The following is a 15,953-nucleotide window of genomic DNA, read 5'->3' as shown; positions in this document are numbered from 1 at the left end:
GTGGTGGTGGTAATGACCACACCTGTGTAAAACTTTGGTGGGGTTGGTCACTTTGTGCTTGTTGCTGGTGATGTTCAATGATGGGCCTCAAAGCCTACAGGGCATATGAGACCAGAGCTCATGCAGATTTTCAAGGTGTTTGGGATTAGACAGACCCATGGACAGGACACTGGTCCATAGCAGGGTTAACCCGAAGATGTTAATGATATTCTTTCTCAGCTGAGTGTACTTGAGCAATATGAAATGAAGTAACCTGCTCAAGGACACAGTGTGCTGTGTAGCCTGAGATCTGAACCCATGATGTAATGATTGTGAATTTAGCACTTTAACCATTAGGCCACATGCTGACAGTGTTAGTTGTAGAAATGTAAATATCTAGGGAGGGGTCACATATGGGTTGTTGATTTTAGTGTTGTGGGAGTTAATAATTAGTAAGGGTGGGTCACTTTGGGGTTGCTACTGGTGATGTTAATGGCAGATGTGTAAAAATCAATAATACTTCTATAAACAGAATTTATGAATATTTTAATATATATATATATGTATATGTATATGAATATATATATATTAATTAATTATATCACAATTTATGAATAACAAGGCTACAGGTTGCTTAGATGTTTCAAATGAATCTCAAACATTGATGTTTGAAGTGTTTATGACAGAGAAAAAGACAAGAAAATGCCACAAAGCCTTCAGTTTTTTGCTGATGTTGACCGTGGTGGTGATGATGGTGATGATCGTGATGGCAATGATGATGATGGTGGTGGTGGTGATGATGAGGGTGATGATGATGATGGGGATGATGATGATGGGGATGATGATGATGATAATAGTGATAATGATGATGGCGATGATGATGATGATAGTGGTGGTGCTGATGATGATGGTGATGATGACTGACGATGATATATATATATACATACATACATATATAAAGAGAGAGAGAGAGAGAGAGAGAGAGAGAGAGAGAGAGAGAGACAAACAGACAAATATCAGAACAGGAGATTGGAATTTTCTCTTTTGGCATTATTTACCAAATAGTACTAAAATTAATTTTAGAATTATTCATTTGCCATTTTTCCAATCTCTAGTTTTGATATATAATTACTTTGCCAAAATAATATTCCCAGAATTTTCAACTCTTATGCATATTCCACATAAATTTGATGTCTGCAAACAAAATTAGAATACTGCAATAAGCAGATGAACTTCTAGAGGACACAGCTTGGATTTTAAACGTACTTGCATTATGTATCTTTATATACACACATACACATGCACACATACACACACACACACATGCATACACACACACATATATATACAAACATTTAATTCTTTATTGCCTACAAGGGGCTAAACATAGAGGGGACAAACAAGGACAGACAAAGGGACTAAGTCAATTACATCAACCCCAGTGCATAACTGGTACTTATTTAATCGACCCCGAAAGGATGAAAGGCAAAGTCAACCTCGGTGGAATTTGAACTCAGAACACAGTAGCAGACAAAATACCTCTAAGCATTTCACCTGGCGTGCTAACGATTCTGCTGGCTTGCCGCCTTCTCTATATATAAACATTGGCTGCATATTTCTCTGGGATTGGTCAATAATGTAGACACCAATAAGATTTGAAAATCAAGAATGGCGGTTCATGGTTTCTTTCAATCTATGGAGAAATAGTTAGGTTTGCCATGTATGCGTTTATAGTATTTAGGTTTACATGTGTATGTGTGTATGAAACATGCATGCATACATATATGCATGCATACATACAGACATACATATACACACAGATATACATACATACATATACACATACATACATACACACATACATATATACACACATACATACATACATACATACACACATAAATATAAATTTTAACAACCAAGCTTGAGAACACTTGTCTGAATATAAAAGTGCATTTTTCTACTTACATATATACACACACACAAATACATTCATATGTATACACACACATATATATACACATACATATATACATGAACACATACACATATGTACACACAAACACACACACACACACGTATATATATATATATTTTTTTGGCCTGCTATCGCCTGTGTCATTGATTCTGTTATCATTTTAAAAATAGTTACACTGGATAATAAAAGAATTAATGACACCTTTGCAAATTAATTTTTGGTGAATTATTTTTCTCGTAAATTGTATCAAGATTATTTTACACAGGTGGCTGCCGTGACTTCGGCGCGAAACGAATCAGTTGCAGCACAGACTTCAAAACGATGGGTTGGGAATCTCTAATCATGGTAACGAGTGCTGAAGAAGCTAAGGCTTATTTTGCCAGGGCAGAAACCGGTCCACGTGAGTCCAGATACTTAAATGTATGTTAGTAGATTGTCTTAACCTGATTTTGCCTTTGTTTGATTTCTGTAGTTTTCATCAGTGTATTTTTGGCGATTTAATAAGGGTTTTGACTGTTATTTCAAGCAGGTAGACATACTTAGTATGTCCTTTGATTTATTTTAATCCCTCGGCTATTTAATGCTATTTTTGGCCTGCTATCACCTGTGTCACTGATTCTGTTATTATCATTTTTTAAATAGTTACATTGGATAATAATAGAATTAATGACACCTTTGCAAATTAATTTTTGGTGAATTATATATATATAGCATAGAGATTATAGGCTCAGTGAGATTAACAAATATAAAGCTGGAGTCTTCACTCTAGTCCCAACTAATGCCCTCCCCTCTCTTGCTATCACCAACAGTCAAAAATCCCCTAAAACTAATGACATAATATTATATAAGGAACTACAAGTACATTTATTGATTTTCCCACCAAGTATTAAGGTTAGTGTTCATCTAATACCTATCAATAAACATAATAATGATGATGTTTAACCCCAGGTTGTCCCTGATCAAACAGAGCCAGAATCACAGACATTCCAACAGTGGCAATGCCACCATTTAACAATATGTAGGTCCACATTATCGTGTGTTGTCACATCCTTATTTTAGACAGCAGATTGTTTGATTTGGTGGAGATTTGGCTGCTATTTCTAGCAGATCTGGAGACCACTTGGAGGAGGGAGGCTGTAGTATTTTTATTGGCTCATGTTATCAATGAGAGGTGTCAAGCAAGTCTGACATGAAACTGAAGCTTTCTTCTCGAATCATTGATTTCCAGTGGTAAGTGGAGAAACTCTGCTGTTTGATATAACACACTACCTTTCAAGCTTTACACCTCTCTCTCTCTCTCTCTCTCTCTCTCTCTCTTTCTCTCTCTCTCTTTTTCCCGCTCTCTTTCGACATCGACGACGACGACTACTACTACTACTACTACTACTACAACTACGACAGTTCATTCACCCAGCACCATCACTGCCACAAGTAAACATTACTGCCACCACCACCACCACCACCCTCATTATCCTTATCCCCACCACCCACAATCACCACCACCACCACCATCACCATCAAACAATACAACCATCATTACCATCTTTACAACCGCTACAATTACTGCCACCACCACCACTACCACATTACCACCACCGTAACATCCCTTCCAGCTGCAACTACAACCACCAATACCAGAACAAGTACCACCACTACAACCACAACTACCGCCTCTGCTATAACACCACCAACACCTCAACCATGCTACAACCACAACACCAACACCATCAAACCCACCACCACCACCACCACCACCACCACCACCACCACCACCACCGTATAAATCTCACCATCACTTATGACACACCCACCACCACTATCACCTCCACCTCCACCATCTTTATAGCAGCATCAATAACCTCATTAACTGCAATCCACACAGTTCCTGTCACTGCATGTAGAGTCAAACCTCCCCCACCATCACCACCACCAGTGTTATAGTATAACACCACTCCTCCCCATACACCACCCCTCCATTTAGTCCCAATAAAAACATAAACAAAGAACCCTACACAAACAACAACAACAACAACAACAACAACAACAACAACAGCATGAACCAACAAGATAGTCTCTATGTGGTCATGCAACCTGCAAGAAGTAGCAACCAAATCTCCCTAAAAGTCACACCTTGCTGTCTTTGAACAGGGCAAGTTGGATAATGTGTGGCTGATTTCTGAGTGTATAGGATAAAAGACAGGATGGTCATGGGTGGATTGCCATTTATCATAGGTCTGCTTGATCAAGACTGACCTGTGGCTAAACAACAACAACAACAAGAACAACAACAGCAACTGCAGTGACATTGTTATCCCCCCAAACACATCATCTGAGACGATGCAGGGAAATGACAAATGCACTTTGCCAGCCTCTGCACTGCAGAATAACATGTGCATATTTTCACACCACCACCACTGCAACAACAACAACAACAGCAGCAGCAGCAGCAACAATGCTCCCAATGTGTGAGTATCTATGTGGTCACACAACTAGCTAGAAATAACAACCAGGTCTATCTCAAATCACACCCTATTCTAATCCTTTAGTGTTCAGATTACTTTGCCGAAACGTAATGCTTATTTATTCTCATTTAAAAAAAAAATTCTTTATGCATTAATTTGTAGCTTAAAAATTCCAAAGATGGAATTGTTTAATTTTTAGAATGACATTGCAGGGTAGGTGTGAGAGGCCAGATCCAGCCAGTTTGAAAATAAGGAAGTAGAATATTTGGGTTAGATACAATTGGTTTAGATACTAAAGGCTTAATGGGTGTGGGTCAGAATTTTCAGACTTGTGTGTTCTGTTGGTCAATCAACCAAACTACCAATGTAAGTGGCTGAATATCCATCAGACAAGATTTCCCTTAATGTAATTCACAGGCAGGATCATCATAACACAGTGTGACAAAGCTGTACCTTTAGAATTGCAATCACAATCCATTCTATGGGCTTCTGTCTTGTTTTTATCTTGAGAATTTTCTCATGGTTATTATTTATAGAGACCCAGCTGGGGCATGCTATGTAACATGTTGATAATATCTTCATGAAAAAGAATATTCTCTGAACAGGAGTGTGCGTGGTAGGAAGGAGCATCAAGTAGGGTTTTCATGTAGGGTTTTACAACAATAACATCAGCAAGAGAAGAGCGGTCTCTTTTAATGAATACAGCAGGTATACCTGAGCTACTTCAAGTTTCATATTTGGATAGTATAGTAATTGAATGAGCTTGTATAATGTATAATCTGGTAACTGACATTGACTAACCATGTTATTTGAGCCTGAATGATTGCCATATTGTATCCAGTATGCCATGCAAGCCCACTATCCAAGCATGAAACTTGAAGTAGTCCGTGTATAACACCAGTAGAGATATTTATCTCTTGCTAAATTTAGTACTAATCAATGAATGAACACACACACACACACAGGTGTGTGTGCATGTATGTGTGTGTTTGCTCATTAAAGCTCCTTCGTGTATTCACACTCAATTCAGATTTCTCCATGTCTTACATATACCACATTCAATGTATCTCCTTTTCTTATAGACACACACACACATGCACACACACACACAATAAAGTCCCTTTTATAATAAACACAAAAACAAGTCTGCCTAAGATATATATGTCATGATATAGCCAGTTCCAGATATAATCCTATAATCCATTTAAAAGAGACAAGCATATATCAACATCAGCATCAGCTGTTGCTGGTATGGTACCGATAGAAGATGTAAGGAACATAACAGGCTTCTTTTTTGCCTTTTTTCAGACAAGCCAGTTTTTATCACATCATGCAACCCCCCCCACCACCAATTTAATAAATTATTACTATGTGTGTATATTAATACACATTTTTTAAAATACTTTTACCCTTGTTTATCAAATACATTAAGATATTAAATCTATTCGCTGTTTATTTTTTGATCTAAGCAATTACAATATTAAACATGTTCAGATTAGTCATTAATTACAAACTTGATATTACACAACTAATTGAAAAATAGTCATTATAAATTCTATTGAAAATAGGATTTATCAATTTAAACTTGTCTGGTTTATAAATTTTGGTTAATCTATGAAGCCATTCACACTTTGAAGTCTTCACAATTGGTTAGGGCTATTAAACATCGATTCTGGTACCATGTACTAAGCATTCGTGTTGGTACCACATAAATGGCACCTGTGCTGAATTCATGTAAAAAGCACCTGTACTGGTGTCACATATAAAGCACTGGTGCTGCCACCATGTAAAAAGCACCCAGTAGATTCTGCTAAGTGGTTGACATTAGGAAGGGCATTCAGTCATAGAAACCATGCCAAAACAATTGGAGCCAGGTGCAACTCTCTGACTTGCCAGCTCCTGTCAAATCATCTAACCTATACCAACATTGAAAGTGGATGTTAAATAGTGATGATGATGATGATGATGATGATGATGATGGTGGTGGTGATGATGATGATGATGATGTATGAGTGTTCTAATACATAAAAAGTGGGTTTAATCTATCTTATGATTTTCAGCTTGTCTGCTTATCATTTTGGACTGGCTTTACATTCTTGCAGAAACCATATCTTTCCTGCCATTTAAAAACCTGATTTCAGTTAGCCTCACAAGTTCTACAGGTTCCACTTGTGATTTGAATTTTGAATTACGTATGTCACAAAGTAGGTAAACCATAGCATGTTTGGAAGAAACTATGCAGAGAACGTTGAATTGGCAGAAGCCCTTCAAGAGAATAAGCAGAGCAATTTATATAGCACCAGCACCAGCAAGGTCTGTTTTGGCATAGATGCTCTTCTTAATACCAACCACTTTTCATGGCTGGGGTTATATTCATGTATGCATGTATGTATATGTACATATGTATGCATGCATATATTTATGTATGTATGTATGTATGTATGTATGTATAATAATTACCATTGTCATCATCATTTAATGTCCATGTCCCTTGTTGGCATTGGTTGGATGGTTTGGCAAAATCCAACGAGCCCCTGATGCCCCGGGATCTGCTTTGGCATGATTTATGTCACTAGATGTCCCTCCTAATACTGATAACTTTGTACCACGTAGTAGATGCATTTTCACATGCTACCTGCACTAGTGAGGCCACTATGCTACTTGCAAGATTATGAACCCCAAAATGGGCATCTTCATCAGGTGATTAGGGTTAAGAGTATAGGAGAAGGAGCCAGATCAGAATGGGTTTCTTGCTGTAGAACCACTACATGACTACTCAGATATAAGCAGAGAAGGGGCAAGTGGGTGCATGGAAGTGTGTATGGTTCTGTCTCTTAGTCTTGATATCATACACTGATTGCTGTCAAACATCACTGAAATTGGAATTAGCGTTGCTTTTTGTTTGCAAATCTCTGTTGCAAACATGTCAGGACAAGTGGAAAATACTGCCTTGCTTAGAAACAGGAGAGTGTTGGTGACAGGAAGAGCATCCAGCCATAGAAAATTTGCTTCACGGACACCCTGTCTGACCCATGCAAACATGGAAAAGTAGACATTAAAATGATGATGACAACGATGATGATGATGGTAGCAAAAGCAAAAGCAACTGCATTTTTGTGATATATGGTGGTGGTAGTAGTGGTGGTGGTGTGGGTGGTGATGGTGGTGGTGGTGGTGATGGTAGTAGTGGTTGTTATGATGATGATGATGACCTTTCTAGAATATTTTTGTTGATAAAAATCATTGATGACCTACTGAAACACTGATAGACCATTCCTGATGTCTATAGAATCGCAACTAAATTGAAACAGACCCCCAGCTGCCTGCAAAGCTCTGTTATGGTCTTTCCACAGATACCAACTTGATAATAAAGTGTTACCGAGGTCAATTCTGCTATAATATTTATATATTTGGAAATATTATTGATCTATTGATCTATACAGTGAACTGGGTAAGCTTCAAGCTCTATAAAACAGTTAATAGTCTGAGAGAAATCTACTAAAAGCCTTTCTCTTACTGGAATTACCAATAAAATCAAAACTTGTAGCAATGCCATGGTGAATTTCTCAGTTCTATGATATCTTCTCTTAAAAGTTTTGAAATTTCTGAATCTGTAAATTTGTTATTTTCCGCAATGTACTTCACACCACAGGAAAAGCACTTGTGCTGGTGTTGTATAATGAGCGCCCTTTACACTGTGTAAAGTGGTTGGTGTTAGGAAGGGCATCCAGCTGTAGAAACCATACCAAAACAGACAACTGGAGCCAGGTGCAGCTCTCTGGCTTGCCAGTTCCTTATCAAACTGTCCGACCCAACACAGTGTGGAAGATGGATGTTAAATGATGATGATGATGATGATGACGATGATAATGATGATAATGATAATTATGATGATGATGATGATATATCACCAAAGTTTGGGCGAAATAAGTTTGCAGTTCAGTATGAGATAATGAAAAGTGTTCATCTTGATTGAGAACACTAATTAATAAAAAAAAAAATAATAATGGTTTCAAATTTTGCAGAAGGGGATGAGTGAATTACATTGACCCCCAGTGTTCAACTGGTACTCATTTTATAGATACACACTCACAATATCACAATATCAAATGAGACCCTCTTCATCAAATTGTTATTTTACAATTCAAACATATATATATATATATAAAGAAAACAGAAAATGGAGAAATATTGATGAACAACAATTGACTTACATCAGTTATTATTTATTCATTCAATCATTATTTATAATAATAATTGATGTAAGTAAATTGTTGTTCATCGATATTTCTCCATTTTCTGTCTTCTTTAAATTTTGATTCTTGATAAACCCATGTTTACTCTTGTCTTCACCTATAACTTATGAGCATAATATGCCTGCATATGTATGCCCATGGTTAAACATAGGTAATATACCCATACCGTAGAATAAAGGATACTTCTATCCCTTAGACGGTTATTTTACCCTCTAACTCAACTAACCTATATATATATATATGATACAAATAAGAAAATGGAGAAACCAATTCAGTTTATTCATCAACATATGGATATTATAATGTTGGATTATTTATTCATTTTACAAATGAGAACATCAAAAGCATACAAGAATATTATATAAATCAATAGATAAGATAATAATAATACAAATACAGATTTTAAAAGTCATATTATAAATTATTGAAATCCAGAAATTAACTTAACTTAACTTAAAAATTACTTCTTACAGCTGTTTCAGCCTATATATATACATATATATATATCATCATCATCATCATCGTCGTCGTTAATGTCTGCTTTCCATGTATGTACGCACACATGTATGTACATACATACACACATACATACATGCATACATATATGTGTGTGTATGTATTTAATATAATTTTACAAGGAATGATAGTTACTTTGAAGTTTTGATTATGCACCTTTCATCGGACTCTGATGCGTATATATGTATAGGTATGTGTGTGGGTGTGTGTGTGTGTGCACGTGTGTGTGTGCACACATATTGTGTATACATCCAGACTTATATATTCTATGCTCAAAGTAGTACTGATTGCTAATGGGGATACTCTTTGTTGACCTTTATGAGTGCTCCTTACAAAGACCTGTGGAATAAAGACATCGTTCACTTGAGAAAAAGATAAGGGTTGGTGACAGGAAGAGCGTCCAATCAAAAATCCCACCACAAATAAATCTTTGTCGAGAAATTTATTAACATGGTAAAACGGACACTAACAGATGAATGAATGTCATCCACAAGTATTACTGGTATGGTACCCTAAGAGGCTACAAGGGACATAACAGTTTCTAAAGTTAAGTAGCTCTTACGACAACTATACACAAGTTGCAGGCATGGCTGTGTGGTAAGTAGCTTGTTTACCAACAAGATGGTTCCAGGTTCAGTCCCACTGTATGGCAGCTTGGGCAAGTGTCTTCAACTATAGCCTCAGGCCAATTGAAGCCTTGTGAGTCAATTTGGTAGATGGAAACTGAAAGAAGCCTGTTGTACATACATATATACATACATACGTACGTACATACATACATAAGTATGTATGTATGTATGCATGTATGTATGTGTGTATGTGAGTGTGTATGTATCCATGTGTGTGTCTTTGTGTCTACATCTGTTCCCCTCCTCCCCATCACTGCTTGATAACTGGTGCTGGTGTGTTCACATCCCTCCCTTGTAACTTGGCGGTTTGGCAAAAGAGACTAATAGAGTAAGTACTAGGCTCAAAAATTAAGTCCTGTGGAGGGCAGGGGTTGATTTGTTCAACTAAAAACTGTTCAAGGCAATGCTCCAGCATGGCTGCAGTCAAATGACTGAAACAAGTGAAAGAATAAAAGATTGTACATACAATAGTGTACCACCATGGTATACACACCTAATATATACCCCTGCCAAGTTATATACACACTCACAATATCAAATGAGACCCTCATCATCAAATTGTTATTTTATAATTCAAACATTAGATATTATTATTATAATCATCACCATCATCATCATCATCATCATCATCGTCATCATCATCATCACCATCCTTATTATTATCATGATTATCTTCATTATTATTTGGGCTTTAAATTTGTTTGTTTTGAAAGTGGGTTCAGGGCAATATTTAAGGAGGGATTAAACATTATCTTTTAGGCTTAATCTTAATCCTAACCACTACACGATAACAGCCAACAATAACAGTTGAAGCACTTCTTAAACGTAAAGTGTTCCTTGCATATGTACATACACACACACACACATGTGTACTTGTACACACATACACAGAGGCATATGTGTGCACATTCACACATATGTGTGTAAGTACATGAGTGTGTGTGTATGTATACATATGTAAGCATTTGAGTGTAAATAAAAAGGAAAGAGAGTACTCAATACTGGAAATCTGTATACATACATACATGTAGGCATACACACACACATACATACACATATATGTGTGTGTATGTATATATATATGTATGTATGTATGTATGTATGTATGTATGTATGTATGTATGTAAATACACATATACATACAAACATATATGTATGTGTGTACATATATATACACACTGAACATATTTTAAACACAATGAATACACAAAGACAAGGAATGAGGTTTTTCCCTTTTGCTTTCTTCTTTACAAGCCTCTCTTGTTTAAACGTTATCTGCTCAACCGACAACTGATAAACAGTCTTGTTTTCAGCTTGATAAATGGCAGAATAAATTATTATTTCAACCAGGAAACCCTGGGTAGCTGTATTTACAAGATTTGTGATTCTTCTTTTTAAGATTATTTTTACTCTCTCAGCTGATTGAGAGCTTTTACTTGTTGAAGCATTGCCACATCATATACATACATACATACATGTATATATATATATAAGAGATAATGGTGTCATTGAGACCCAAAGTGTTGAATAAGTGCTATAGACAGACCAAACTAACTATGACTTAACTTTTCCTCTCACACCGTCTCTGATGAAGGGATATTATTATTAATTAATATTCTAGAAACAGCTGTAAGACCTTCTATTTATAAATGCTCTAATATCTATACAGCCTTGGTTTTTTTATCTCTTTACACAAAAAATTCATATATCTATATATATATATATATATATATATACTGCCAGATCTGACTGGACTGGTGCAGCTTTCGGGCTCCCCAGACCCCAGTTGAACCGTCCAACCCATGCTAGCATGGAAAGCGGATGTTAAATGATGATGATGATGATGATATATATATAGAGAGAGAGAGAGAGAGTGGGAGGGAGGGTGAGAGAGAGAGAGAGAGAGAGAGACCTCAATGCTACAATGTTCTTTTATTCACTCTTTGGAAGACTTTACTTTATTCACCTTTTTGTAAGGTCATACTTTTATTCTTAACAATTTTTACAATGCTGTTCTACCTATTTTACATTCATCTATTTATATATGTGTATTAGATTATTATATATTTGTGCATTCATGAGTTTTTAATATTCGTTAATATTTTAACGACTGATACATTGGTATGTTTTAAAGACTGATGTGCATTGATCTATGGCAGAATATAATTGAAAATTAAATTGCTGAACCTATATGAAAATTCTCCTAAACCTGAGAAATTCTGACTACTGCTTATGCAATAAACAAAGAAACTTTTATATATATATATATATATATATATATATATATATATATATATATATATAATATATATATATATATATATATTATATATATATATAGTAAAGTTTCTGAGAGATTTAGAAATAATACTGTTTCTATTTATAGATCAGTAGCTGTGTGTCATATTGAAATCTATGTTTGAATGCCATCTAGCCAAGCATCTACTCTGTGTTGATAAAGAGCAATAACCCTGAAACCAGTCCACAGATGTTGTTTTGTGCTGGGGCAGGGATGCTGAATTCCCAGTTCAAAAATATAAGGACACTGATAATGTGTTGTATAGCCAGCTAGAAAGGATGTTTCTTGGGGCTAATAAACAGTAACAATGTCCCTTACAGGACAGCCATATTATGTTGGCAATTAAATTTTTCTTTAAAGAAAGAAATGTTTTTGTATGTCTCTCTTTGAGAGATTTAGAAATAATACTGAAACAATGATTGCATTGTTTTACATCATTTTTATTCCCTCCAGAATAATCTCAATGCTTTTTTCTGAAACATATGTTGGAAGTATAAAGATTTGAATAACACCTACATTTGACTCCATTTCTTAATTTATCTATGTTATATAAATACATTTCACTTAACCCTGGAATTTCTACCTTTATAACTAGGCTGTAATATCCTTGGTACTTATGTGAATTTTTGCTACACTGGTAACTATTTATTTAATTTTTCCTTGTTATTTGTACACATTGAAAAAAATATATATACATTTATATATATAAACTCTCCTTCTTTCTTTCTTTCCTGAGCGTCCAATAATACTATACTTGTTCCACGTCCTCGCGTTGTTGTGTTTTCTCTTTGTGTTTTCATGTTTGGATTAACTATACATATATGTATATATATATATATATATTATATATATATATATATATATATATATGTATGTATGGTGTATGTATGTGTGTATGTATGTATGTATGTGTGTATGTATGTATGTATGTATGTATGTGTGTATGTATGTATGTATGTATAGCTATATGTAACAGAAACCAACACAGCAGTGTTGTATGGACAACCTGAACATACTAACAGAACTCATCTGTACGTTAAGAAGTTTGGTGTGGAACCCAGTAAATGCTCCATATAGCCAATCCAACACTCTAACTGGAGAGCCACTGTAACTCATCTTCTTCCAAAAGTGTTAGAAATTGGAATTCTAAACAAAACATTTGGTTGGCTGTTGTTGTGAGATGGTTCAGTGGTCCTATATGTTGACCAATTATTATTCCCTCACCATCCTCATACATGTGTGTGTGAGTACACGCATGTATGTGTGTGAGTGTGTGTGTGCATGTGTGTGTATGTATGTGAATGTGAGGGTGTGTGCATGTATGTGTGTGTATGAGTGCATGTGTATATGTGTGTGTATGAGTGTGTGTGTGCATGCATGTGTGTGCGTGTGTGTGCATGTGTGTGTGTGAGTATGTGTATGAATGTGAGAGTGTATGCATGTGTGTGTGCATGTGAGTGAATGTGAGTGAATGTGTGTGAATGTGCATGTGTGTATGTGTGTGTGTATGCGTGTGTGTGAGTGTGGTGTGTGTGTGTGTGGTGTGTGTGGCTTTTAACTTAGTCCTCCTGTTCCTCTTACCCCACCTGTGCACCTTCCAGAACATTCCTGCTTGCAGGAAAACAAATGATTGCAGAAAGAATTGGTTAAATGAGTTTATTCTGTGGAATGATTCGGCTTTGATCATTCTGTGATCACTGATGCATCTCTCACACCGCACAAAGTGTTGAAATGAGAGACGTTAGGTCTGGTCTCACAGCCACACATGCAGCCAGCAGCACAGACCTGCACAACATTGCACAGTCTGCACAGTCTGACTGCCAAACATATGGAGACACAAACGGTTATCTTGCAGTTGTATGGCTGCAGCTTCAACTGCTGCTGCTGATGTTGTTGTTGTTGTAGTTATTATTGTTGTTTGTTGTTGTTGTTGTTGTTGCAATAGTTATTGGTCTTTGAAAGAATTCTTAAAATAGAAAACCTATTTTCTTGTCTAACTAGTACTTGACTTTGGAATACTCAACCACTGTATTATAATGGTTTCTGATTTAGGCACAAGGCTAACAATTTTGAGGGGAGGGGATTAGTTGATTACACTGAATCCAAATCTTGACGCATTTTATTGACCAAGCTACAGGGACCAAGTCAAATCAAACTAGAACCTGGTGCAGCTTGCCAGCTCAGGTCAAACCATCCAACCTATGCCAGCATGGAAAACAGACATTGAAAGATCAGGATGATAACGTGCATACATGTGTGGTGTGTGTGTGTGTGTGTGTGTGGTGTGTGTGCATGCAGTTACACATACAGACGTGGCTATGTAAACCTGTTGCTTTTTACCTCCCTCAACCAAATGTTTGACAAGTTTATCCTTCTAATTAAACTGAAGTTATGAAGTGTGTAAGTGAAAAATATGTGTGCGTACGTGTGTGAGAATGGGGGGGGGGCATTCAATTTCAAGGTTTCTTTCTCAACTTCAACTTCTTATGTCAACTCCCTCTATATCTCTTTTTTACTCTCTCTCTCTCTCTCTCTCTCTCTCTCTCTCTCTCTCTCTCCTTCTCTCTACACAATGTGAAGCATGACTGGAGAAATAAGCCAACCAAATAATGCACATTTATATCAACTGTTATTATATAGAATTAAATAAGGTGGTGAGCTGGTAGAATCATTAGCACACCTGGTGAAACGCTGAGCAGTATTTCGTCTGCTGCTACGTTCTGAGTTCAAATTCTGCTGAGGTTGACTGTGCCCTTCATCCTTTTGGGGTCAATAAAATAAGTACCAGTTGAACACTGGGGTCAAAGTAATCGCTTTATCCCCATTTCCCCCAAGCTGCCCTTGTGGCAAAAATTTGAAATACCTATGTAGAGTTAAGTAGGAGGTTCTGTTGGTCAAAACAACTGAAACACTTATGAAGAGGCACAACCTGAGCTCCTCCACCTACTTCAATGTGCCGCCACTCTTTGACAGGCAATTACATATCTGAGAATGTTGCCTACAGTAGTTTGTCATGTCATCCCAGAAGATAGGTTTCACTTAATCTACTTCGTACAATTTCATGGTGATAAGCTGACGAGGGAAAGATGTTTATTTAGGCCTAGAGACATGTTTGACATATAACTCATAATTCATTAATTCCTTAATTATGCATCAATTACACATTAATTCGTTAATTCTCCATTAGGATTGTGTTTCTATGTGGTTGCTTCATCTGCTAGAAATAGTAGCAAAATCTTTCTCTTACTCTTTTTCAAATCACACACAACCATCTTAATGAAAGGGAGTAGATTATTAGAATAATACAACCCTAGATAGTCATCCCACCACCACTGAAAGATGAGATGATCATGTCTGGATTGACTTTGATCATGGGTCTCAACAACAACAACAACAGCAGTTTTTCAATCACTGATATAAATATAATGAAACAGTGTTATATGCTAATGGTTTCTGATGTAGGTTACAAGGCCAGCTATTTTGAGGGGAGGGTGTTTGTAGATGCCGTTCAGTCTCATGCTTAACTGGTACTTTATTTTATTGACACTCAAAAAAAATCAACAAAAAAAAAAAACTGAATGGCAAGGCTTGACCTTGATAGGATTTGAACTCGGAGCAAGAACAAATGTCACAAGGCATTTTCTCTGATGTTCAAACAATTCTGCCAATAACGATGCTAATAATCCCCCCAGAGAATGCGACACTGTCAGTCGGTAACTATAACCCTGCCCCCAAAACCTCACCCTGACCTTAGCCATAACCATTAACCCTCAACACTGAATATGTGACACAAGGTTTGCAAACAATGATTAGATGTGAGATTTTGAGAAAATT

The 15,953-nt window shown here is 36.4% G+C and overlaps 1 protein-coding gene across 1 annotated transcript in view; it reads left to right on the top strand.

The window, feature by feature from the left end:
* Positions 1-2,227: 2,227 nt before the first annotated feature.
* Positions 2,228-15,953, top strand: part of LOC118766614 — a 37,286-nt gene continuing 23,560 nt past the window's right edge. Inside the window, exon 1 of the mRNA XM_036510182.1 lies at positions 2,228-2,377. Within this exon, the coding sequence (XP_036366075.1) occupies positions 2,279-2,377 (99 nt within the window). The 5' untranslated portion in view covers positions 2,228-2,278. The remainder of the gene's footprint in view (positions 2,378-15,953) is intronic.

The sequence above is a fragment of the Octopus sinensis genome, linkage group LG16 (genome assembly GCF_006345805.1).
Source record: "Octopus sinensis linkage group LG16, ASM634580v1, whole genome shotgun sequence".
NCBI classification, from domain to species: Eukaryota; Metazoa; Mollusca; class Cephalopoda; order Octopoda; family Octopodidae; genus Octopus; species Octopus sinensis.
Note: the sequence above shows the minus strand (reverse complement) of the source record. Positions and strands in the feature narration are given on the sequence as shown.